Below are 23776 nucleotides of genomic sequence, written 5' to 3'. Positions count from 1 at the left end.
TTAGAGTCCCCTACTGTTCTTGTGCTATAGTTGGTTTCTCCTTTTATGGCTGTTAGCATTTGCCTTTTATATTGAGGTGCTCCTGTGTTGGGCACACATATTAATAGTTGTTAGATCTTGGATTGATCCTTTGATCCTTATGCAGTGTCCTTTTTGTCTCTTATAACAGTCTTTATTTTGAAGTCTATTTTGTCTGATTTTGTCTGAGCTACTCCAGCTTTCTTTTGATTTTTATTTGCATGGAATGCATTTTTCCATCTCATTTTCAGTCATATGTGTCCCTAGATCTGAAGTGAGCTTCTTGTAGACAAGGTGTATGGGACTCATTTTGTATCCATTCAGCCAGTCTGTGTCTTTTGGCTGGAGCATTTAATCCATTTATATTTAAGGTAATTATCAATATGAATGTTCTTATCGCCATTTTGTTGTTTTAATTTTGTTTTTGTAGGTCTTTTCCCTTCCCATCTTCTTTGCTTTCTTCTCTTGTGATTTGTTGACTATCTTTAGTGTGGAGTTTGGATTCCTTTTTCTTTTTTTAATGTGTGTATGTAGTGTAGATTTTTGGTTTGCAGTTACTGTGAGGTTTTGATATAACAGTCTCTACAAGGTTGTTTTTTAAGTTGCTAGTCTGTTAATTTCCCATGCATTTCCAATATGCTGCATTTCTGCTCTGCTCTTCTTAACGTTTGCTGGTCATGATATCATATTTGTGAGTAGATGATTTCTTACCTTTTTGTGTGTTTGCCTTTACCAGTGAACTGTCCCATTCATAATTTTCTTATTTCTAGTTGTTGCCTTTTCTACTTAGAGAAATTCCTTTAACATTTGTTGTAAAGTTGGTTTGGTGGTGCTAGATTCTCCTAGTTTTTGCTTGTCTATAAAACTTTTGATTTCTCTGTCAAATCTGAACGAGAGCCTTGCTGGGTAGAGTATTCTTGGTTGCAGTTTTCTCCCTTTTATTACTTTAACTATACCATACCACTCCCTTCTGGCCTGCAGAGTTTCTGCTGAAAAATCAGCTGATAAAGTTATGCGGATTCCATTTTATGTTATTTGTTGCTTTCCCCTTGTTGTTTTTAATATTTTCTGCCTTTAACTTTTGTCAGTTTGATTAATATATGTCTCTGTTCCTCCTTGGGTTTATCCTGTATGGGACTTTTTCCTTTCCCATATTAGGGAAGTGTTCAGCTATTATCTCTTAAAATGTTTTCTTGGGCCTTTTCTCTTTCCCCCTTCTGGGACCCTATAATGCAAATGTTGGTGTGTTTAATGTTGTACCAGAGGTTCATTTAGTGTATTTTCACTGCCTTAAAAATCCTCTGCTCTATCTGTTCATCCCCTTCCAACTCCTGGCAACCTTCTTACTGTTTTCATAGTTTTGCCTTTTTCAGAATCATACAATTGGAATCATATAGTATGTAGTCTTTTCAGATTGAGTTTCTTAACTTAGTAATATGCATTTAAATTTCCTCCATTTCTTTTCATGGCTTGAGAGCTCATTTCTTTTTAGTACTGGAAACTGTCCAGTGTCAGGATGTACCACAGTTCCATTTATCCATTAACCTGTTGAAGGATATAGGGTATTTTGTTTCTTCAAAGTTGGCAGTTATGAATGACGCTTGCATCAACATACTTGTGCAAGTTTTTGTGTGGACATGAGGCTTCACCTTCTTAGGGTAGATACCAAAGAGTATGATTGCTCCATGGGATGGTGAGAGTGTATCTGGTTGTGTAAGAAACTGGAAAACTTTCTTCCAAAGTAGCTATACTATTTTACATTTCCACCAGCAATAAATGAGAATTCCTGTTGTTCCCCATCCTTGCTAGCATTTGGTGTTGTCAGTGTTCAGGATTTTGGCCTTTCTTTTTTTTTAAAAAAATTAATATTTACTGGAATATAGTTGCTTGCTAATGCTGTGTTAGTTCCTACTGTACAGCAGAGTGAATCAACTATATGTATATATGTACCCCCCTCTTTTTTGGATTTCCTTCTCATATGTAGGTCACCACAGAGGACTGAGTAGAGTTCCCTGAGCTATACAATAGGATCTAATTAGTTATCTTCTTTATACATAGTGTCTGTAGTGTATGGATTTTGGCCTTTCTAATAGGTTATTGTTCAGTGGCTTAGCCGTGTCTGACTCTTTGTGACCCCATTTACTGCAGCATACCAGCTTTCCCTGTCCTTCACTATCTCCCAGAGTTTCCTCAAACTCATGTCCATTGAGTTGGTGATGCCATCCAATCATCTCATCCTCTGTTGTCCCCTTCTTCCCCTGCCTTCAGTCTTTCCCAGCATCAGGATCTTTTCTAATGAGTCAGCTCTTTGCATCAGGTGGCCAAAGTATTGGAGCTTCAGCATTAGTCCTTCCAATGAATATTCAGGGTTGATTTCCTTTAGGATTGGTGTGATTTCCTTGCTGTCCAAGGGACTCTCAAGAGTTCTCCAACACCACAGTTCAGTTCAGTTGCTCAGTTGTGTCTGACTCTTTGCGACCCCATGAATCGTAGCACGCCAGGCCTCCCTGTCCATCACCAACTCCTGGAGTTCACTCAGACTCGCATCCATCGAGTCTGTGATGCCATCCAGCCATCTTATCCTCTGTCGTCCCCTTCTCCTCCTGCCCCCAATCCCTCCCAGCATCAGAGTCTTTTCCAATGAGTCATCTCTTCGCATGAGGTGGCCAAAGTATTGGAGTTTCAGCTTTAGCATCATTCCTTCCAAAGAAATCCCAGGGTTGATCTCCTTCCGAATGGACTGGTTAGATCTCCTTGCAGTCCAAGGGACTCTCAAGAGTTTTCTCCAACACCACAGTTAGAAAGCATCAATTCTTCGGTGCTGAGCCTTCTTGGTGGTCCAGCTCTCACATCTGTACATGACTAGTTGGAAAACCATGATATGACTATACAGACCTTTGTTGGCAAAGTAATCTCTCTGCTTTTTAATATGCTGTCTAGGTTTGTCATAGCTTTTCTTCCAAGGAACAAGTGTCTTTTAATTTCAAGGATGCAATCACTGTCTGTGGTGATTTTGGAGCCCAAGAAAATAAAGTCTGTCAGAGTTTCCATTGTTTCCCCAACTATTTGCCATGAAGTAATGGGACTGGATGCCATGATCTTAAGGTTTTTTTGAATGCTGAGTTTTAAGCCAGCTTTTTCACTCTCTTCTTTCACCTTCATCAAGAAGCTCTTTAGTTACTCTTTGCTTTCTGCCATAGGGATGGTGTCATCTGCATATCTGAGGTTATTGATATTTTTCTTGGCAATCTTCATTTCAGCTTGAGCTTCATCCAGCCCAGCATTTCACATGATGTAACTCTGAATAGAAGTTAAATAAGCAGGGTGACAATAAACAGCCTTGATGTACTCCTTTCCCAATTTTTAACCAGTCCATTGTTCCACGTCCAGTTCTAACAGTTGCTTCTTGACCTGCATGCACACAGGTTTCTTGGGTAGGTAAGGTGGTCTGTTATTTCCATGTCTTTAAGAATTTTCCACAGTTTGTTGTGGTCCACACAGTCAAAGCCTTCATTGGCTAGGCTTTATTGTAGTCAATGAATCAGAGGTAGATGTTTTTCTGGAATTGCCTTGCTTTCTGTACAATCCAGTGCATGTTGGCAATTTGATCTATGGTTCCTCTGCCTTTTCTAAATCCACCTTGTACATCTGGAAGTTCTTGGTTCACATATTGAAGCTAAGCTTGGAGGATTTTGAGTATGACCTTCCTAGCATGTGAAGTGAGTGCAATTGTATGGTAGTTTAAACAATATTTGGCATTGCCTTTCTTTGAGATTGGAATGAAAACTGACCTCTTCCAGTCTTGTGGCCACTGCTGGTTTTCCAAATTTGCTGGCATATTGAGTGCAGCACTTTCACAGCATCATCTTTTAGGATTTGAAATAGCTCAGCTGGAATCACCTCCACTAGCTTTGTTCATAGAGATGATTCCTAAGGCCCACTTGACTTCACATTCCAGGATGTCTGGCTCTAGGTGAGTGATCACACTATCGTGGTTATCCAGGTCATCAGGATCTTTTTTGTACAGTTCTCCTGTGTATTCTTGCCACCTCTTCTTAATCTCTTCTGCTTCTGTTAGGTCCATACCATTTCTGTCCTTTATTGTACCCATCTTTGCATGAACTGTTCCCTTGGTATGTCTACTTTTCTTGAAGAGATCTCTAGTCTTTCCCATTCTATTGTTTTCTTCCATTTCTTTACACATTTCTTCCATTTCAGAAGGCTTTCTTATCTCTTCTTGCTATTCTTTGGAACTCTGCATCCAGATGGGTATATCTTCCCTTTTCTCCCTTGCCTTTTGCGTCTCCTCTTTTCTCAGCTATTTGTAAGGCCTCCTCAAACAACCATTTTGCCTTTTTGCATGTCTTTTTCTTGGGGATGGTTTTGATAACTACCTCCTGTACAATGCTAAACCTCTGTCCATAGTTCTTCAGGCACTTACTTGTCACTTACACTGTATAATTATAAGGGATTTGATTTAGGTCATACTTGAACGACTTAGTGGTTTTCCCTACTTACTTCACTTTAAGTCTGAATTTTGCAATAACAAGTTCATGATCTGAGCCACAGTCAGCTCCCAGTCCTGTTTTTTGCTGACCGTATAGAGCTTCTCCATCTTCGGCTGCAAAACATACAATCTAATCTGATTTCGGTATTGACCATCTGGTGATGTCCATGTGTAAAGTCATCTCTTGTGTTGTTGGAAAAGGGTGTTTTCTATGACAGGTGTGTTCTCTTGGCAAAACTCTTGTTATTTAGCCTTTGCTCTGCTTCATTCTGTACTCCTAGGCCAAACTTTCCTGTTACTCCAGGTGTTCCTTGACTTCCTACTTTTGCATTCTAGTCCCCTATGATGAAAAGGACATCTTTTTTGGTGTTAGTTCTAGATGGCCTTGCAGGTCTTCTTAGAACCATTTGACTTCAGCTTCTTTGGCATTAGTGGTTGGGGCATAGACTTGGATTACTGTGATATTAAATGGTTTGCCTTGGAAATCAACTGAGATCATTCTGTCATCTTTGAGATTGCATCCAGGTACTGCATTTCAGACTCTTTTGTTGACTGTGAGGGCTACTCCATTTCTTCTAAGTGATTCTTGCCCACAGTAGTAGATACAATGGTCATCTGAATTAAATTTGCCCATTCCCATCCATTTTAGTTCACTTATTTCTAAAATATCGATGTTCACTCTTGCTGTCTCCTGTTTGACCACTTCCAATTTACCTTGATTTATGGACCTAACATTCCAGGTTCCTATGCAGTATTGTTCTCAACAGCATGACTTTACTTTTACCATCAGACACATCCACAGCTGGGCATTGTTTCTGCTCTGGCCCAGCCTCTTCATTCCTTCTGGAGTTATTTCTCCTCTCTTCTCCAGTAGCATATTGGACACCTGCCAACCTGGGGGGTTCATCTTTCAATGTCATATCTTTTTGCCTTTTCATACTTCTCATGGAGTTCTCAAAGCAAGAATGCTGGAGTGATTTGCCAATCCCTTCTCCAGTGGACCACGTTTTGTCAGAACTCTCCACCACGACCTGTCCATCTTGCCTTACATGGCAAGGCTCAGAGGTTTGTTGGGTTAGACAAAGCTATGATCCACATGATAAGTTTGGTTAGTTTTCTGTGATTGTGGTTTTTATACTGTCTGCCCTCTGATGGATGAGGATGAGGGGCTTGTGGAAGCTTCTGGATGGGAGGGACTGGCTATGGGGAAAACTGAGTCTTGCTCTGGTGGGAAAGCCATGATCAGTAAATATTTAATCCAGTTTTCTGTTGATGAGTGATCCTCCTTGTAGTTTGGCCTGAGGCCAAGCTATGGTAGGTGTAATGGCAACCTCCTCCAAAAGGATTTATGCCAGCAAAGCTCCTCCCAGGACTGCTGCTGTCAGTACCCCTGACCCACCCTTCTGCCAGAGACTCTCAGAACCTCACAGACAGGTCTGGCTGGCTGTTGTGGGGTCACTGCTCCTTTCTCCTGGGTCCTGGTGGGACAAGGTTTTGTTTGTGCCCTTGAAGAGTCTGTTTCCCCAGTCCTCTGGAAGTTCTGTAATCAAATCCAACTGACCTTCAAAGCCACATTCCCTGGGAAATCTCAGTCCCTTTGTTGGATCCCCTGCCTCCTGGTGGGTCAGATGGTAAAACATCTGCCTGCAATTTAGGAGACCTGAGTTCAATCCCTGGGTCGGATAGATCCCCAGGAGAAGGGAATGGCAACCCACTCTGGTATTCTTGCTTGGACAATTCCATGGACAGAAGAGCCTGGTGGGCTATGGTCTATGGGTTTGCAGAGAGTTGGACACAGCTGAGAAACTGACACTTGCCAGATCCCCAGGTTGGAAAGTCTGTGTTAGGGCCTAGAACTTTTGCAACAGTGTGAGAACTTCTTTGGTATAATTGTTCTCCAGTTTGTGGGTGGTCCACCTGGTGGCTCAATGGTGGGACAAATGGTGACCTCCTCCAAGAGGACTCACGCCACATGCTGCACCTCCCAGGACTGCTGCTGCCAAAGCCCCTGTCCCTGCCGCTGGCCACTGCTGACCCATGTGTCCACAGGCAGAGCTGGGACTAGCCTCTAGAAGGAAGGTGAAGTCGCTCAGTCGTGTCCGACTCTGCGACCCCGTGGACTGTAGCCTACCAGGCTCCTCCGGCCATGGGATTTTCCAGGCAAGAATACTGGAGTGGGTTGCCATTTCCTTCTCCAGGGGATCTTTCCGACCCAGGGATTGAACCCAGGTCTCCCGCATTCCAGGCAGACGGTTTAACCTCTGCGCCACCAGGGAAGCACAGGAGACCCTCACTCACTCATAAGCAGGACTGGCTTAGTCTGTTGTGGGAATCACTGCTCCTTTCTCTGAGTCCCTCGTGCACACAAAGTTTTGTTTGCGCCCTCCGCAAGACTCTGGTGTGTATGAAGTTTGATTTTAAATGCAATTTCGTCCATCGTGCCGTCTTGTTGCAGCTTCTCCTTTGCCATTAGAGTTGGGGTATCTTCCTTGGTGGGTTCCAAAATTCTGTTGATGGTTGTTCAGCAGCTAGTTGTGATTTTGTTCTCAAAGAACACGAGTGCACATCTTTCTACTCTGTCATCTTAATACAGTATGTAGTGGTATCTCGTTGTTGTTTTAAGATATATTTCCCTGACTGACATGATGTTGAGCATCTTTTCATTGCTTATTTGACGTTTATATGTTCGTGTGAGTGTGTGTATTTGTGTGTGTGTGTGATAGAGATGTCTGTCAAGATGTTTGGCTCATTTTTTTGATCAGGTTGTTTGTTTTCTTGTTGAATTTTAAGAGTTCTTTGTGTACTTATTTTTAACAGTCCTTTATGAGATGTGTTTTGTACAAATATTTTCTTCCAGTCTCTGATTTTTCTTCTAATTCTCTTGATACTGTAACAGAAATATTTTAACTTTAATGAAATTTGGCTTATTATTCTGGTGGTTTTTCTAAAAAGGTATTCACCACACTCAGGGTCACTAGGTTTTCTCTTGTTGTTTTCTAGGAGTTTTATACTTGAGCATTTTATGATCCATTTTGAGTTAACTTTTGTGATGGGTGTAGTGTTTGTGTTCAGATTAATTTTTTTTTGGTGGAGGATGTGTACTTGTTCCAGTACCATTTTGTTGATCAGAGAGTGTCTCTGCCCCATTATATTGCCTTTGCTCCTTTATTAAAGATCACTTGACTGTGTTTATGGGGGTCTGTTTCTGGGCTCTTTATTCTATTTATCGGTTCCCCTGTTCTTTGACCAGTACCACACTTCAGCATCTTTTTGACAAGTCTCAAAGGCAGGCTTGTTTTTGGCTGTGGGAGGAGCTCCAGGCAGTTTGTTCTCTCAGTTTCAGCTCTAGGGGAACGAGGTTGGAACTGAACTCCAGGACTTCCTGACACCACTGCTGCTGTGCTTCTCAAGCTGCCTGGGGAAGGACTAGCTTTGTTTTGTTTTTGGATTTCCAGTCTGCTGTAGACTCCTACTTTGGTAGCATATAATCAATGACTTACTAGGTGATGATCATGTGTCTGTATAACAGTGATGTCAAATCACTATACAAGTTTCTAAATGCTCTCTCTGAACTTGCTTTGTCACAGCCTGCTAAGTGGACCACACTTCGATTCCACTGCCCTGTACAGTGGGTGCAGGCTGGAGAGATGCCTGACCTGTATGCTCAGAGCTTTTTGTGAGAACAGGAACTCAGCTGGGGCCTGGGAATTGGCTTGTTCCAGGAGATGTGGTTGTCAGGAAGGGCTTCTTCTTGTCTCCCATAGGATCAGATGTGTCAAGAGCCCCAGTCTACCTCCACAGCACCCTCTTTTTTTCAGCATATTCTTCACATTGACCCCTGCCTTGCTCATTTGAGGAAAGAGGAACAACTTGGGGGTGGTCCTAGTGGAAAGGGCTCTGGTTGGAGTGGGGGCCTGCTACTCTGGATGGTCTGAACACCATCACCCAGGGATGCAGGGCAGAGGGTGTGAGCGGCTGGTGGTGATATTGGCATGGACTCTGGAGCGTGTCTGAGAGTTCAGATATTAGAACCTTAGGACATTCAGATCTTGGAGTCAGGGGCTGTTAGAACTGGAGTTGTTCACCTGCCCCCCTGCCCGGCTTCTGGCCCAGAGTTGAGCTACAAGTGTCTGTCCTGCCTGTGGCCTGGAGGCCTTGGGTTGCCACAGTGTGGGTGAGTTAGAGGCTCTTTGAGTGCCCCGGCTTAACTCTGGGTGCTCTGTTTTGAAGTTTCAGACACTGTGTGCTCCGTTTGACCGAAAACAACTCGCAGCCCTTGATGACGAAGCTGCAGTGGCTCTTCGCCTTCCTAGAGCACAGCCAGGTGAGTGCAGGGGGAGCAGGGTGCGGGGGCTGGGGGATGCTGGAGAGGAGGCCTGGTCTGATGCCTCGCCTTCACCGGAGCCTGCCTGCACCTGCCTCCGGGCCCCTGCTTGCTGTAAGCTGTTGGGCCCCAGTCCAGGCAGGCATGGGTTCACGGGCAGACCCATGGGGCCGGCTCAGTGCCCTGACTGGGCATGAGAGGGCTTGCCGGCAGAGCCCCCTGGTGCGGTGCTGCCCACATCGCTCCCGTCAGTGGTCCAGGCAACCGTATGAGGTGTTGCTCTGTTGGCTGGCTGTCATTTTGGAGCACTCACACTGCCAGGTACCCTGAGGGCTGTATGTTTTATTCACTGCTTGTGCCCGCATGGAACCTAAAGGCCTTGACCAGGCATCACATCAGGCCCTCTGCAGGGGCAGGGGCATGGAGGTGCGTCAGCCACAGTCATGCTTTCACAGGGCGCAGTCTGGTGGGGAAGATGGACCTGTAGTTCTTAAGCAGAGAACGAGGCGTGTGTGGTTTCCACACTGGGTAGGGAGAGGTTGATCATGAGGGGGATAGTAGCCCTTGGAGGACTGCATGGGACAGGGTCCCTGCATCTGGGGCTTGAACTTTTAGCTAAGCTTCTGATGGGGGAAAGGGTGTTTCAGGCAGAGGGAATGGCAACAAACAAGGGAGGAACAGACTCCCGGAGGACTGTTCCTCTACGTGGATGCCGTGCTCTTAGGCGGCATGGACTTGGTAGGATGGGAAAAGTCAGGGACGGACAGCTGGGAATGATGGGGAGGCTGGGAGTTTGGGGCAGTGACTCCCCAGAGTGACCCTCAGGCCCGGCATGCTGTAGAGCTGGTTGGTGAGTGGCCCCCCAGCTCCTGACTCGTCTGTCTCCCGCTTTGGTTGCAGCGTCCCGCCATTTCTCCAGAGAACTTCCTGTCGGCATCCTGGACACCCTGGTTCAGCCCGGGCACCCAGCAGGACTGCTCGGAGTACCTGAAGTACCTGCTGGATCGGTAGGGGAGGCCGGGGCTCGGCGGCTGGAGAGGGTGCTGGGGGAAGCCCCGTGGCCCTAGGAGGCGCTGTCTCTTCCTGGAAACTGGGGTGTGGCCCGGTGCTTGTGGAAGGCTTGGAGAAGATGGGGACAGGGGCTGCGGGTGGGGGGACGTTCTGGAGGTGCTGATGTGAAGCGTGACCGGGGAGGTTAAGTGTGTGTATGTACACTGTGCTGTGCTTGCCTGAGTGTGCACGTGTGTGTTTTCTCATCAGTGCTCTGGGGGCACGCACACAGCTTTTTGTGGCAGGTTTGTGAGCTTTATGAAGGTTAAGTACGTAGCGCGCGTGCCTGTCCTGTGTACACGTGCACAGATGCCACCTAGTACACATGCAGGTGTGTTCCCTGTGCCGCCTGCTGCACGTGTGTAAATGTGTGTGACCCGTGCGTGTGGACGAAAGCCCTCTGCTCCCCGCGCCAGGCTGCACGAAGAGGAGAAGACCGGGACGAGAATCTGCCAGAAGCTCAAGCAGTCGAGCTCGCCGTCGCCGCCCGAGGAGCCCCCTGTCCCGAGCGCCACCTCCGTGGAGAAGATGTTCGGGGGCAAGATCGTGACTCGGATATGCTGCCTCCGCTGCCTCAATGTCTCCTCCAGGGAGGAGGCCTTCACGGACCTCTCGCTTGCCTTCCCCCCACCGGAGCGCTGCCGCCGCCACCACCACCATCACCACCACCGCCGCCGCCGCCTGGGCTCAGTGATGCTCCCCGCGGAGGATGCCGGCGCCCAGGAGCCAGGCAGCGCCGGGCCTCAGCGGCAGAGGAAGCACTGCATCACGGGGGGCGTCCCCCCCACCATCCTGGACATGGAAGGCCTGGGCCCCCACGGCCTCGGGGGGCAGAGCGGGCAGGAGGAGAAGGTGGAGAGGGGGGAGAGCACAGAGGAGGCGGCGGGAGAGGAGGAGGAGGAGGGGGAGGAGAAGGAGAAGGCGGAGGTGGAGGAGAAGGTGAAGGAGAAAGTGGAGGAGGAGGAGAAGGTGGAGGAGAAGGTGGAGGCGGAGGAGGAGGAGAAGGTGGAGGACGAGGAGAAGCGGGAGGAGAAGGTGGAGGAGGAGGAGAAGGTGGAGGAGGAGCGGGAGGAGAAGGAGAAGGTGGAGGAAGAAAAGGAGAAGGAGATGGAGGAGAGGGCGGCCCAGGACGTGAAGGAGGAGGAGAAGGAGGCCCAGGAGGAAAAGGAAGCGGCGGCCGGCCCGGGCCCAGGGACCCTCCAGAGTGCTGCGGCCGCCTCCGGGGACGGCTCCCGCTCGGTCCTGGACCTAGTCAACTACTTCCTGTCGCCTGAGAGGCTGACGTCAGAGAACCGCTACCACTGCGAGTCGTGCGCATCCCTGCAGGACGCCGAGAAGGTGGTGGAGCTGAGCCAGGGCCCGCGCTACCTCATCCTGACGCTGCTGCGCTTCTCCTTCGACCTGCGCACCATGCGGCGCCGCAAGATCCTGGACGACGTGTCCGTGCCCCTGCTGCTGCGCCTGCCGCTGGCCGGGGGCCGGGGCCAGGCCTATGACCTGTGCAGCGTGGTGGTGCACTCGGGGCTGTCCTCCGAGAGCGGCCACTACTACTGCTACGCCCGCGAGGGCGCCGCCCGCCCCGCCCCGGCCCCGGGAGCCGCCGAGCGGCCGGAGCCCGACAACCAGTGGTACCTGTTCAACGACACCCGGGTGTCCTTCTCCTCGTTCGAGTCTGTCAGCAACGTAACCTCCTTCTTCCCCAAAGACACGGCCTACGTGCTCTTCTACCGGCAGCGACCCGAGGAGGGGTCCGAGGCTGAGCCTGGCTCCCCCCGCACCCGGGCAGAGCCCACCCTCCACAAGGACTTGATGGAAGCCATTTCCAAAGACAACATTCTTTTCCTGCAGGTGAGCAGACCCCCACGGGCTTCCAGCAGCCCACCGGCTCCGATTAAGTGGCTGCTCTCTCAGAGTCTTTTCCTTTTTCCTTTGATCCACTCACCTCACTCAGTGCTGGGGGAAAAAAAAAAATCAGTGGGCCAGACAGACCTCCTGCTTTAGAGGAACACACATTCAGTTCAGTTCAGTCGCTGCGTCCCCATGAACCCACAGCACGCCAGGCCTCCCTGTCCATCACCAACTCCCGGAGTTCACTCAAACTCATGTCCATGGAGTCGGTGATGCCATCCAGCCAGCTCATCCTCTGTCGTCCCCTTCCCCTCTTGCCTTCCATCTTTCCCAGCATCAGGGTCTTTTCAACACACATTAGGAACAACTGTTTCTTTATTAAGCTGTTGTGTGCTGGAGGGGCTCTGTGCTGGAGGGGCTCTGTGGATACGAGCAGGTGGGGGAGGCCTTTGGGAGGGTTGCCCTCTCACTGTGCCAACTCCACTCCTAAGAGTCTAGGGTGTCATCAAAGTACTTAGCAACTGGAACAGCCAGGGCTCCGAGGAGCATGAGGCATGCTGCCGTAAACAGCTGGGGTGGTCACACCTGGACCCTGGCCAGCAGCAGCTGGGTGGGGTCTGCGGCCAGTGGTGAGGGGTCTCCAGGGCTGGCCCCAGCGTGGCAGGAGGGAGAGCTTTCTCCTCCGCAGAGTCTGTCCCCTCTGCTTCGAGAGGAAGGAAGCCTGCAGAGAGGTCCTGGTGGGGTAGTTGACCTTTGAAGTCTCTGGACTGTCTCCTCCAGGTGCCACCTGAGGCCCCTGTCCGCTGTTGAGTCTAGTCAATAGAAGTGAGGTGCTGGGAGAAGTTCAGTCTAGTCAGTGGAAGTGAGTTTCTTTTCTCCAGGGTGCTGGGAGCTTATACTGGGAGGGGAGGAGGAATGGTTTCAAAACCTAGATACAGGATGGCTGTGGGGCCAGCCCTCCCATTCTCCGGCTGAGCAGGAGTATCCCTGGGGGGAAGCTGAGGCGCTCCCTCCCCAGGGGTGAAGGGTGAAGCTCTGAAGGGCTGGGTGGCCGTGGCGGCAGGTGGGGGGGTGGGCGGGGGGGTGGTGGTGGATGATGAAGGGAGCACTGTGGCTTTGGAGCCTATGTTTGAAGCCTCCTGCTCCATCCCCATCTGTGTTTCCAGGAGCAGGAGAAGGAGGCGCGGAGCAGGGCAGCCTACATCTCCGCACTCCCCGCATCCCCGCACTGGCGGAGGGGCTTTGACGACGACAAAGATGAGGACAAAGGCCCTCCCGGGGGCTGCAGCCCTGCAGGTGGCAGCGGTGGAGACTTCCACAGACTGGTCTTCTAATGGGAACCCTCGATCCGCGCCCCCCGGCCTGCTTGCGCTTGGGGGTGCCACAGCCGACCTCGGGGTGGGGGGCCCAGGTCCTGGGCAGAGGCGCTCGGCCAGGTGGGGTCTGGGGGAGGCTGTGGAGGCAGCCCCTTCCAAGGGCGAGAGCAATGGAGCAGGGGCTGCCAGCCTCAGCCTGGCAGGCACAGAGACTCAGAGGCGGAGGTGAGACCCGGGCCCCTTAAACTGCCCTCAGGCCCCGACGCTGGGATCAGCCCCCTTAAGACTTGCACCTGAGAGTTGTGGTCAGCTTGGATTAGCTGAGATGGACACTCTGGGCCTCAGCCCTTGCCCCGTATTTGCCATCAAGTAGCAGTTCCCTTCCAGCTCCTTTCAGACAATCCTGTGTCTTCTATAGTACAGACCCAAGGAGGGTCCCAGCCCCAGCACAAACAAGGGGCTGCGTGTCGCCCCTCCGGCCGCATCGTGCTTCTCCGAGGGGACCGGGGCGATGTGTGTGGGTGCCAACGCTGTCCTCTTGTGAGGAGTGTAGGTGGGAAGCAGGCTGGCGTGGGATCAGAGAGGCCGCCCCCAGCCCCGCCGACACCGGGCCGCAACGCAGAGAGGACGGACGGCCCCTTAGCCCCATCTCCCGCCTCAGTGCCTGAGATACCCCCCTTCTGGGTACGAGAGAGAGTCCTTATTTTACTGCAAGTATGTGTGTGTCTCATGACGTCTGTCCTGAGGGACGCTGGCTGGCTCAGCGCCTCAGCTGTTGGTTACGGTCCCCAGGGCTGGTGGGGGCGGTCTGGTGAGGAGCAGATACTGCCGGCGTTGTGCCCTGACACTGCTGTACCCTTTCTAAATGGAGAGAACCAGGGTCTCAAACAGGAATAAAAAGAGGTTCTCTGAAGCCTTCAAAGCTGTCGTTCTTCCTGCTCTAGCCATTGCTTCTTACGGTCTCTGGGCAGGAAGGCAGGGACACCCTCTTGCCCTGCTGACCTGCGTGCTGCACCAGGGAGGTGAGTGTGCCCTGCACAGAAGTGCTGTGTAAATGTGAGGCCTGGTGGGATGTGCCCAGATTGGGTTGGGGGCGGTTTGACGCTGGAGAGGCGGGTGCACAGGCTGGGGCCGCCCCGACAGGACACTGTAGATGGACTCATCGATCAGCTCTGGGCTGCCTGGAACTCGCAGCTGCTCCCACACTCCTTTCTTTCCCCTGATAACCTGGGTGGGTGGGCTCAGGCCAGGAGCAAAGCAGCCTGCAGCCCTCAGGGCCCGCCCATCTGGGAACCTGGCACAGTGACTGCCTGGCCGGGGGCTTCCTGGGCTACAGCGGAAGAGCTGAGCTTTGGCCCCAAAGCCCACGAAGCCCTGAGACTCAGGGGCCAGCGCAGGTGGGCTGACAGGTCTGTCAGAGACTGAACGGTCATGCTTAGAACTCACCTCTGTGGTCCAGCGCGCCTCTGAAGAAAGATGAGCGGGCAGAGGTTGCTATTACTTCCATTTCACACACCAGGAATACAGATTCCAAGGTAAGGAGGATTCACACTTGTTCTTACAGCCAGGAAAGGTCCCCAGGCGTCTCCTGTTGAGTGGAAGGTGGAGTGGCCGGGGATGGGGGTGGGCTGTCTGGCCGAGGACCAGTGTCCTGTGAAGCCCGCTGCCCGCCCCCTAGACGAGGCAGACGCCGCAGCCTCTCTGCTTGCTTTTCACAGACTTTATTGTCGTCTAGCTCCGCCACTCCAGTAACAAGGGCCCTGCAAGCTCCAGGCCTGTACCATGTGTCCCCACCGCAAAAACAGGACGCCTGTGAATGCATTCCCATCCCACCCCAGACCTACTCACAGGATAAATACATGTTACAGTTTTTTTTTAAAGAAAACAATAAATTAATAACTTAAGTGATTAGGCACCAACAGCGATTTGAAAAATTAAATGTCAATTTTAAATGGTAACAGGGCCAGAAACCTAAGAGCGGGCTTCTAGCCCATTTCCTCTTCTTGATAAAGCAATGATTCCGTGAAAATGATTCTACATTTCAAGACACGTGTAACCAACAAACACGTAAGAACACACACCACCAAATATCACACGCCAGCCCCACCGCAGGCGACCCACTGGCCCCCCGAAGAGCTCAGTGAGTTTCGGAAGGCAGCAGCTTGAGCGCTCCAGTGCGCAGCCTCTGACCCTCGCTGTGCGCAGAAGGATGGACGGATGGAGAGGGAAGGACACGCTGACTTCCCTCCTGCCCTGCGCCCTGCTTCCAGCTTCTGGAGCTCCGTCAGAGGGCCGTGGGCAGGGCAGGGTGGGGTGGCCACAGCTGGGGGCCTTAGCCCCGGGGCAGGCTGAGAACCGTTGTGCTTCTGTCCTAGGGATGGGATGCAGTTGAACGGTTTCGAATGTAAAAGTTACTGCAATCAGGTCGAGAGAGGGCACTGGGTTAACTGGCCCTTGAGACAGGTCACAGAGCAGGGAGCAGCCACAGAAGAGGCCTCAGGGCCCAGCTGACCCCACCGAAGTGGGGAAGAGACACAGCTCCCTGCAGGCACTCCTCCCTGCCTTTGACCCCGCAGAGCGGGGGAGCTGGACCGGGAGGGGACAGCTGCTGCTCCTGGGAGCCCCAGGCAGGAGGGGGCTCTGCTGGCTGATGCAGGGCTTCCTGGGGTCTCTGTCCATGCCAGGCCACCGTGCTCAGAGGTGAACTCTGAGCCACCGACGGGAATGTCAGACACCTGGTACCTGGGGCTTTTGAGCCCCACATCTCTGCCTTCAGCAGTCTCTGCTCCTCTTGTACTTCCTCTGGTCTCTGCTCCTGCCTCCACCCTAAGGGTTTGGGGGTTGGAGGAACCAAGAGCTGGAGGGAGGCCTCCCTGGAGGTTAGATTTGAACACCTCTGTCTCTCAGGACTCCAATCAGTCTCACTCACCTTATGGCACATTCGGAAAGCACTGACATCATTAGGGCACCTGATGATCAATAGGGAGTGATACTGGGAACTGGCGCATCCCCACTTGGGCCCACCTGTAGCCTCTGGGGTAGGGGTAGGGGTACCATTCAAAGCCCTGCCGTATGAGACTGTCTGCAGAGGGCCCTAAACGGACACAGGGCTGGGCAGTGACCTACCAAACCCTGCCCAGGGTAGGCCACTGCCACCATCACCACTTCAGCTGTGCGAACACCAAGGCCTTGCTGCTGCTGAGGGTCTGGCCCAGGCCCATACTCCCAAAGGTCTGTTGTTCCCAAAGCACAAGTCTCTCCATCTTCCTCCACTGGCACCCAGACCCACCCTCCTTCCTCTAAAAATCTGACCCTTTCTCCCCTCCGGCCAAGTCAGGCACCCGCTTTTCCTAGAAACCACATTCCCTGATCTGCACTCCTCCCGACTCCTGCCCACACACCAGCCTCCTGGAGAAGCGGCCTTGACTTCTCCGCACATCCCCAGCTTTGAGTCTCTCACGGCCATCACCAACATGTCCTTGTCTTTCTTTTCTCATCGAGCGTGACCTTAAACACAAAGTCTGATTAACTCCTGTGTCCTCAGTGTGCAGTCCAGACCTGGCCACAGCAGTTGCTGCCATCACTTAACTGAGTTGATGTGACTAATACTAGGAGGAGTTCTCACCTGTTGAGACCATCTCTCCCAGGACAGAGTACAGTCAGGCCTCAGGCTGCTGAGGGGGTGGTGAGTGTGTGTGTACACACGCTCACAGGAGCAGAAAGGTGAGCAATAGCCACCTCCCTTAGATAGGGTCAGAACTCATTTCTTTTGGAGGAAGAAGGCCTGTTCTCCCCAGGGTAGGATGAAACATTTGGTCTGCCCAGTTGCCTCTGAAACTTTTAAAAAATTTGGCCAAGAACTATAACATGAGTCTCCCTCCCCAGACTTGGGAGAAGGAGCCTGGGGTGATGCTCCCCTCCTGTCCTGGCAGAGGATGACACCGACCTGGGGGCCTTTCCAGCCCTGCCCTCTCCTGTTCCTGTAGCCAGGCCTGAGCCCTACAGGGCACCTGGGACTCCACAGAGCAATGGGGGGTGACCTGAGCTGACCGGCACCAGGCCAGGCCCCAACCTTTCCTGGGCCCTGCACAAACCTCAGTCGGAGGGCACAAGCCACCGGCCACCCTGCCACATCCTCGGGGCTCTGTTCCGCCCGCCATCCGTCAGTCCTGGGAGCTGCCCTTGCCTGCCACCAGGCCAGCTGCTCCCTGACAGCAACTTCACCGCTCCCTCTCTGCTCAGCCTGCATCTCCGCGGCACTGCCAGGGGCTCTCTCTCCAGCAGGTGCGCTGGGTGGACCTCCCAGAGCCCCCACAGCCCCCACCCCAACTCTCGGCCGCCCCCGCCGTGCCCCCAGTCTTACAGAAGCTCATTTGCTGTGCCGTCTCCATGCCAGTCCCAGGCACCCCCAGGTGCCTCCGCCCAGGCTGTCCCAGGGTGGCCCCTCCGTACTCCCACCCCCGCACGCCCACCCTGCACCCCGCGTCACCCCCCCGCAGCTCCACCGGCCCCCCTCGCCATGCCGGCGCCCCCACACCGTTGCCCAGCACAGTGCAAGCCTTGTCCAGAGCGGTGCCTCCGGGCGGGCGGGGTCTTGGGGGACGGCGCTCTGTCCCGGACCGCAGAGCTGGCCTGACGCTTCACGGCCCCAGGGGCCCGGCCCCACAGCGTCTGTCTCCCCATCTCCTGGGCTCTGAGCCCCACTCTGTGTTCTCGGTGGCCGGTCATCCCCAGCCTCTCCGTCCTTCCACATCTCCCACTCCTGAAAGTGGGGGGCTGCCCCGAAACCCCTGCGGGGCTCCACTGCCCTTCCGTGTCTCAAGCTGTAATTCCTCTGTCCCTCAAGACGGCCTCTGACCTTCCTCCGCGGCTCCTCCGCCTTTAGGTGGCCTCGCCCCGCCTCTGCCAAGGAAGACAGGGACGAAGAGGTCCGTGTCCACACTGGCCTGCTGATCCTTGGGTGCCTGGTCAGCGGGACGATGTGGCCTCTTCTGGGACCGAGGCGGGGAGCCTAGTAGCTGGAGGCCGGACGGTGAGGTGCGGAATCGGCTCAGAGCCGGGGTCCCGCCCCCAAACGTCCGGTAGATATTCAGGTCTGAAGGGCAGGCAGATGCTTAAGGATGCTTTTTGGCAAGAGCTCTAACTAAGGTAGGATGGCCATTGCTGATTAAAATCAAAGGTGGACCCGGAGAGGGCAGAGGAAGTGCCTCGATCAGGCCCTTGCCTCCCAGGGGGAAGGGGTCAGGGTCCCTGATGCCAAGTGCTTTGAAGGCCAGAGTGGTAGAGGAGAGAGGAGGTGGGCAGGAGGGCGCGCTGGAGAGGCGAAGGGCGAGCAGCCGGGGAGGCTGGCTCTGCAGAGTGGCCTCCGGGCCCCTCCCTGGCGCAGGCGTCACAGCTTGGCGCCCTTGGAGGGCTCTGAGGACTGCCGCACATCTGTCCACTCCTGCATGGTGTTCTGCAGGGCCTGGGTCTTCTCCTTGTCCACCTGAACGTAGTCCACCTTCTCGTCGGAAGTGACTGATGACGTGGATGGCTGGGGGACAGGCCAGGGAGGTGAAGGGGCTGTGAGTTACCGTGACGCGGGGAGCAACAGGCGGCTCTTCCCGAGTGTGTCAGGGGCGAGGAGACGGGCTTCTACCTGCCTCTCTGACCTGTTTTTTCCCCCTCAAAGGGGCCTGTAGAGCCTGACCTCCACCCTGCACCAGCCCTCCTCCTGCTCGATGCCACAGCCTCTGCCAACCCTCTTGCTGTTGCAGTTCTGAGGGGACCCAGGCCCTTCCCTGGGTCCAGGCCTCCACCCACTCCCCGTGGCCCCTTGTCCAGGAGAAGGAATTGGCCGGGCGCACCAAGCGCCAGCTGCAGGGCTCTGTGGGGGCACGCGGTGAGCACGCACAGCCGCCCTGGGTGGGGGGCTGCGTCAGTGCTGCTGTTGGGACCGGGCAGCTAAGTGTGCTTCCGGGGGTGGGGGTGGGGGCGAGGTGTGCCTTTCCCAGGCTGCACCCGGACAGCACATTCTCAAAGAGCTCAGGACCAGGACATGCGATCCCCACATCTCAGCTCTGTCACGGATTCACGTGTGACCCTGAGCGGATTGTGACTCTGTGTGCCTGCATCTGTCCAATCGCACGGTGAGGGGAGGGACGGGTGGATGGACGAGGGCCTGTGGACTCAGGGTGCCTGAGTGCTGAGGCTGAGGGTGCATGAGCCCCCTGAGACCCAGATCTCAGCCCAGCCTGGCCCGACAAGGCCCCTGGCCTCCGGGACCCCTCCCCCCAGGGCCCCAGGAGCTCAGCAGGACCACGCCCCCCTACACTCCCACCCTAGGCACCTTGCGGTGGGGGCTCGGGGAGCTCGGCTGGAAGTCCAGGGCCAGATAATCCACACTGCCAGTGCTCTTCTTAGGCGCTGGGCTGTTGGTGCCGCTGGGAACGGGAGATGCAGACACGGGGTTTTGCTATCACAAAGGAGGGGAAAAACTGTTAGTAACTTCAGAAGTAGACTAACCCACCACCAGGGGAAAAACACACCTCTGGGAGTGAGAGGAGCTAGCTCAGCGAAGGCCTGCTCTGTGCCGGGGACAGCCCGTGTTCCTGTTTAAACCCTCACAACAATCCTGTAGGCATTATTACTTCTCTCATTATTTTTTTTTACAATGAATATAAAACTGGTTCAGACAAGTTAAAGCAACTTGCCCATGGCTGCACAGCTGGTGGGCGGCTTGTTCCAGCCTGGGCTGCCCTCGCTGTGCTGCGCCGCCTCCCGCCCAGGCTGTCAGGCCAGGCCTCACCCTCCCTGCCTCCCAGACCGGCCCTTGCTCACTGCCCTCAGAAGGGAGCCGTGCCCCCTGTGCGCTGGACCAGCCCTGCTTCTCTAGGGCTCCCACTATGGCCCAGAGCGGGCAGTCACCCCCCAGCAGCCTGGCCCCCAGTCTGTCCTGGCTCCTCAGGGGTCACTAGAGAGGGCCCTCGTCAGCAGGCGGCACGAAGCCCTGGTTCCCCAGCAGCTCTCGGATGACCCGCCGCAGGGCCAGTCTCCCCAGGTGCCGAGGCCAGCTTGTCTGGCTCTCTCCTGAGGACGCCTTCTCATGAGAAAGGCGACAGTCCTGTGCTGCCCTTCAGTTCCTTCACTGGACGGGTGGGTTCACGCTCTCACTGTGTGTCTCTCACATGCCTATGTGTCTCTCACATGTCCGTGTCTGTGTGTCTCTCACATGTCTGTGTCTCTCACATGTCTGTGTCTATGTGTCTCTCACATGTCCATGTGTCTATGTGTCTGTCTCTCACATGTCCATGTGTCTCTCACACGTCTGTGTATCTCTCACATGTCCATGTGTCTATGTGTCTGTCTCTCACATGTCCATGTGTCTGTCTCTCATATGTCCCTGTGTCTGTCTCTCACATGTCTATGTCTGTGTCTCTCACATGTCCATCTGTCTATGTGTCTGTGTGTCTCTCACATCTATGTGTCTGTGTCTCTCAACTGTCCATGTGTCTCTCATGTCTGTGTGTCTCTCACACGTCTGTGTCTCTCACGTGTCTGTGTCTCTCACATATCCGTGTCTCTCACATGTCCGTGTCTATGTGTCTGTGTCTCTCACATGTCTATGTGTCTCTCACATGTCCATGTGTCTCTCACATGTCTATGTCTGTCTCTCACATGTCCATCTGTCTATGTGTCTGTGTGTCTCTCACATGTCCATGTCTGTGTGTCTCTCAACTGTCCATGTGTCTGTCTCTCACATGTCCATCTGTCTATGTCTGTGTCTCTCAACTGTCCATGTGTCTGTCTCTCACATGTCCATCTGTCTATGTCTGTGTCTCTCACATGTCCATGTGTCTCTCACATGTCCATCTGTCCATGTGTCTGTGTGTCTCTCACATGTCCATGTTTCTGTCTCTCACATGTCTATGTCTGTCTCTCACATGTCCATCTGTCTATGTGTCTGTGTGTCTCTCACATGTCTAGGTGTCTGTGTCTCTCACATGTCTGTGTCTATGTGTCTCTCACATGTCCATGCAGCTGCGCCCTGGGGAATCCCCATGGCCCACTCTGTGAACCCCCCCCCAACACGTGCGCTTTTCTGCTTCGGGGCAGATACCCAGTGGACGCTCATACTCCCACGCCTCCTCCTGGTCATGCGGACAATGGGATGAGGAAATGAGGAGGCCTTTTGCTTCTGAAAAGTTTTAACAGGATGGAACAAGGGGGTTAACTTGGGAAGCTGCCCCAGTTTTTCCCTGCAGGGCCCCCAATGACGATTCTGAAACACCAGCTAACCGCCTGGCCTGTGGACCCTCATGTGGCCCCCACGGGACAAGTGCAGGCTTCCAGAGATAGCATTCAGGGTTCTTCGTGGTCTGACTTCTAGTCCAGCCTCCCTGCTGGCCACCCCCACCTTCAGCCAGAGTTAATGACCGTGACTCTCCGTGTCCCCATCCACACAGCCACCTCTGCCCAAGGGGCCCCGTTTGCGCACCCTGCTGTGATTGCCCATCCTGTGGGTGCGTCCCCATAACACCGCCTCTCCAGGGCACTGACCACACTGCCTGGGTCACAGTCATGAGAGAGGCAGGCCTCCTCTCCTCCCTGAGGGCAGAGAGTGCGTCTTCCCCGCCTCTGATGATGACTCCACAGTAACTGACACGTGTGTGCTCCAGATAGACAGACGAGTAGCAGCACAGTGCCTGGGGCTGGGGCGAGTCAGCGAGCTGGGAAGTGAGGAAGCGCTAGGTGGGCTCCAGGGGTCCCCAGAGGACTCACCATAGGGACGTAGTTCTCTTCACTGTCTCCAGAGTCGGTGCTGGTGATGCTCTGTGTAGAGATGGGGCGGCAGTACCGGGAGGAGCTGGGGCTGAAGGAGTGGCTGTTGGGAGGAGACAGCGAGTAAACCCTGGCTACAGCTGGCCTCCTGCCAGGCCCTGGACCCCACACCTCCGGACAGACCTCGGGCCTCCATTATCAGACTAAGATCTGACATGGAGGGGGACTGTCTTCCCTTGTCGCAGAAGAGGCAGCCAAGCCCTGAGCTACCAGCAGCATCAGGAACATGGTGACCTGTTCCGCTCACCAACCCACTGCCCCGTTCCAAGCTCTCGCGTCCACAGACACTCACATGGCCCTGGACCAAGACCTGGTGACGGGGGACTTGAAGGGGAGCTCGTCGATGACGGTGTTGTTTCTCAGGTCAAGTGGTGTTGGCTTTGCTGCAGCAGGGACAGAAGGTCGATGCATCAGCCAGTGATGACAAGGCCACACATATAGACCCTAACACGTAGCACACAAGTGCATATAAAATCCTTCCTACTCATCCCAGTTATACATGGGGAGGCCCAGGCTATGTGAGGTTATACAATCTCTGCTTGTGAAGTCATGTCTTCAGATACCAAATTCTCTATTTCTCACACTGTTCTGATGGCAGTCATACTTTCCGATCTAAAATGGGCACATGGGCTGTGACAACATTTGTGACTGAGAATGAAAACAAGAGATGATATCTGAAACATCAAGGAGAAGGCCACCGTTAGCCCCCCTGCCACATCTGGGCCAGGACGGTGGAGTCTTCTACGGAAGAAGGTGAATGTCACAAGGCCCTGAAGGCTCCGATTCAAATGCTGAGCTCTGCATTCTCTGCTGACCAGACCCCAAGGGGGCTTCTGTCTACCCACTGACTCTGCTTCTCCCCTTGAGTCCCTGCCCCTGCTGCAGGCCTGCAGAATGAGGTCAAGGCAGACCTAGAACCTGAACTGTAGTTCTTCTTCCTGGTCTAAATGCACCAGTCAGTTTAGATGCTTTACTTCTGAACAAACCTGGGAAGTAGGCATGACCATCCCCACTTCACAGATAAGAAAACCAGAGGCTCAGAGAATTCACATGATTTACTCAGTCACACACCTAGGAAGCACATCTACCCGGTTTGAGAGTTCAGTCCTTCCTTTTATAGCAGAGTGTATCTTTTAATGGAATACTCTGTCAGTTCTACCTTTCACTTCACTTCACTTCACTTCACACTTTTCAGCCCTAGAGCTAACAAAAATCTCTTATCCTTGAGTTGCAGTTCATACACTATGAAGCATATTAAGATATATTATCTATGCCCTTCAATGTCTCTAATAGGCATGTTTTAAAAAATTAATTTATGTATTTTAATTGGAGGCTAATTACTTTACAATATTGTAGTGGTTTTTGCCATACATTGACATGAATCAGCCACGGGTATACATGTGTCCCCCCCGTCCCGAACCCTCCTCCCACCTCCCTCCCCACCCCATCCCTCAGGGTCATCCCACTGTACTGGCTTTGAGTGCCCTTTCTTGTGCATCAAACTTGCACTGGTCATTTATTTCACATGGTAATATACGTTTCAATGCTATTCTCTCAAATCATCCTGCCCTAGTCTTCTCACACAGAGTCCCAAAGTCTGTTCTTTATATCTGTGTCTCTTTTGCTGTCTCGCATAAAGGATCATTGTTACCATCTTTCTAAATTCCATATATATGCGTTAATATACCATATTGGTGTTTTTCTTTCTGACTTATTTCACTCTGTAAAATAGGCTCCAGTTTCATTCACCTCACTGGAACTGACTCAGATGTTTTATACTTCCCACTTCACAGATGAGAAGCGAGGCACAGGGACAGAGAAGGATTCGTTTACAATCACATGTTAGCAGATGGAAGGGCTGCAACCTGAATCCATCCTTTAGATCCCTGCACT

General features: G+C 52.9%; 2 protein-coding genes across 2 annotated transcripts in view; one reads left to right on the top strand and one right to left on the bottom strand.

Moving 5' to 3' along the window:
• USP35 (ubiquitin specific peptidase 35) overlaps window positions 1-13976 on the top strand; it is a 69289-nt gene extending 55313 nt beyond the window's left edge. Inside the window, exons 8-12 of the mRNA XM_040255615.1 lie at window positions 8756-8849; window positions 9750-9856; window positions 10316-10850; window positions 11043-11747; window positions 12914-13976. Of these exons, the coding sequence (XP_040111549.1) occupies window positions 8756-8849; window positions 9750-9856; window positions 10316-10850; window positions 11043-11747; window positions 12914-13081 (1609 nt within the window). The 3' untranslated portion in view covers window positions 13082-13976. The remainder of the gene's footprint in view (window positions 1-8755; window positions 8850-9749; window positions 9857-10315; window positions 10851-11042; window positions 11748-12913) is intronic.
• A 792-nt stretch (window positions 13977-14768) lies between these two features.
• Window positions 14769-23776, bottom strand: part of GAB2 (GRB2 associated binding protein 2) — a 59549-nt gene continuing 50541 nt past the window's right edge. The window contains exons 6-9 of the mRNA XM_040255616.1: window positions 22176-22266; window positions 21824-21926; window positions 19392-19517; window positions 14769-18596 (exon numbers count right to left, since the gene is read on the bottom strand). Of these exons, the coding sequence (XP_040111550.1) occupies window positions 18453-18596; window positions 19392-19517; window positions 21824-21926; window positions 22176-22266 (464 nt within the window). The 3' untranslated portion in view covers window positions 14769-18452. The remainder of the gene's footprint in view (window positions 18597-19391; window positions 19518-21823; window positions 21927-22175; window positions 22267-23776) is intronic.

Source organism: Oryx dammah, unplaced genomic scaffold (genome assembly GCF_014754425.2).
Source record: "Oryx dammah isolate SB20612 unplaced genomic scaffold, SCBI_Odam_1.1 HiC_scaffold_15, whole genome shotgun sequence".
Classification (NCBI taxonomy): Eukaryota; Metazoa; Chordata; class Mammalia; order Artiodactyla; family Bovidae; genus Oryx; species Oryx dammah.
This window is presented reverse-complemented; position numbering and strand designations above follow the sequence as displayed.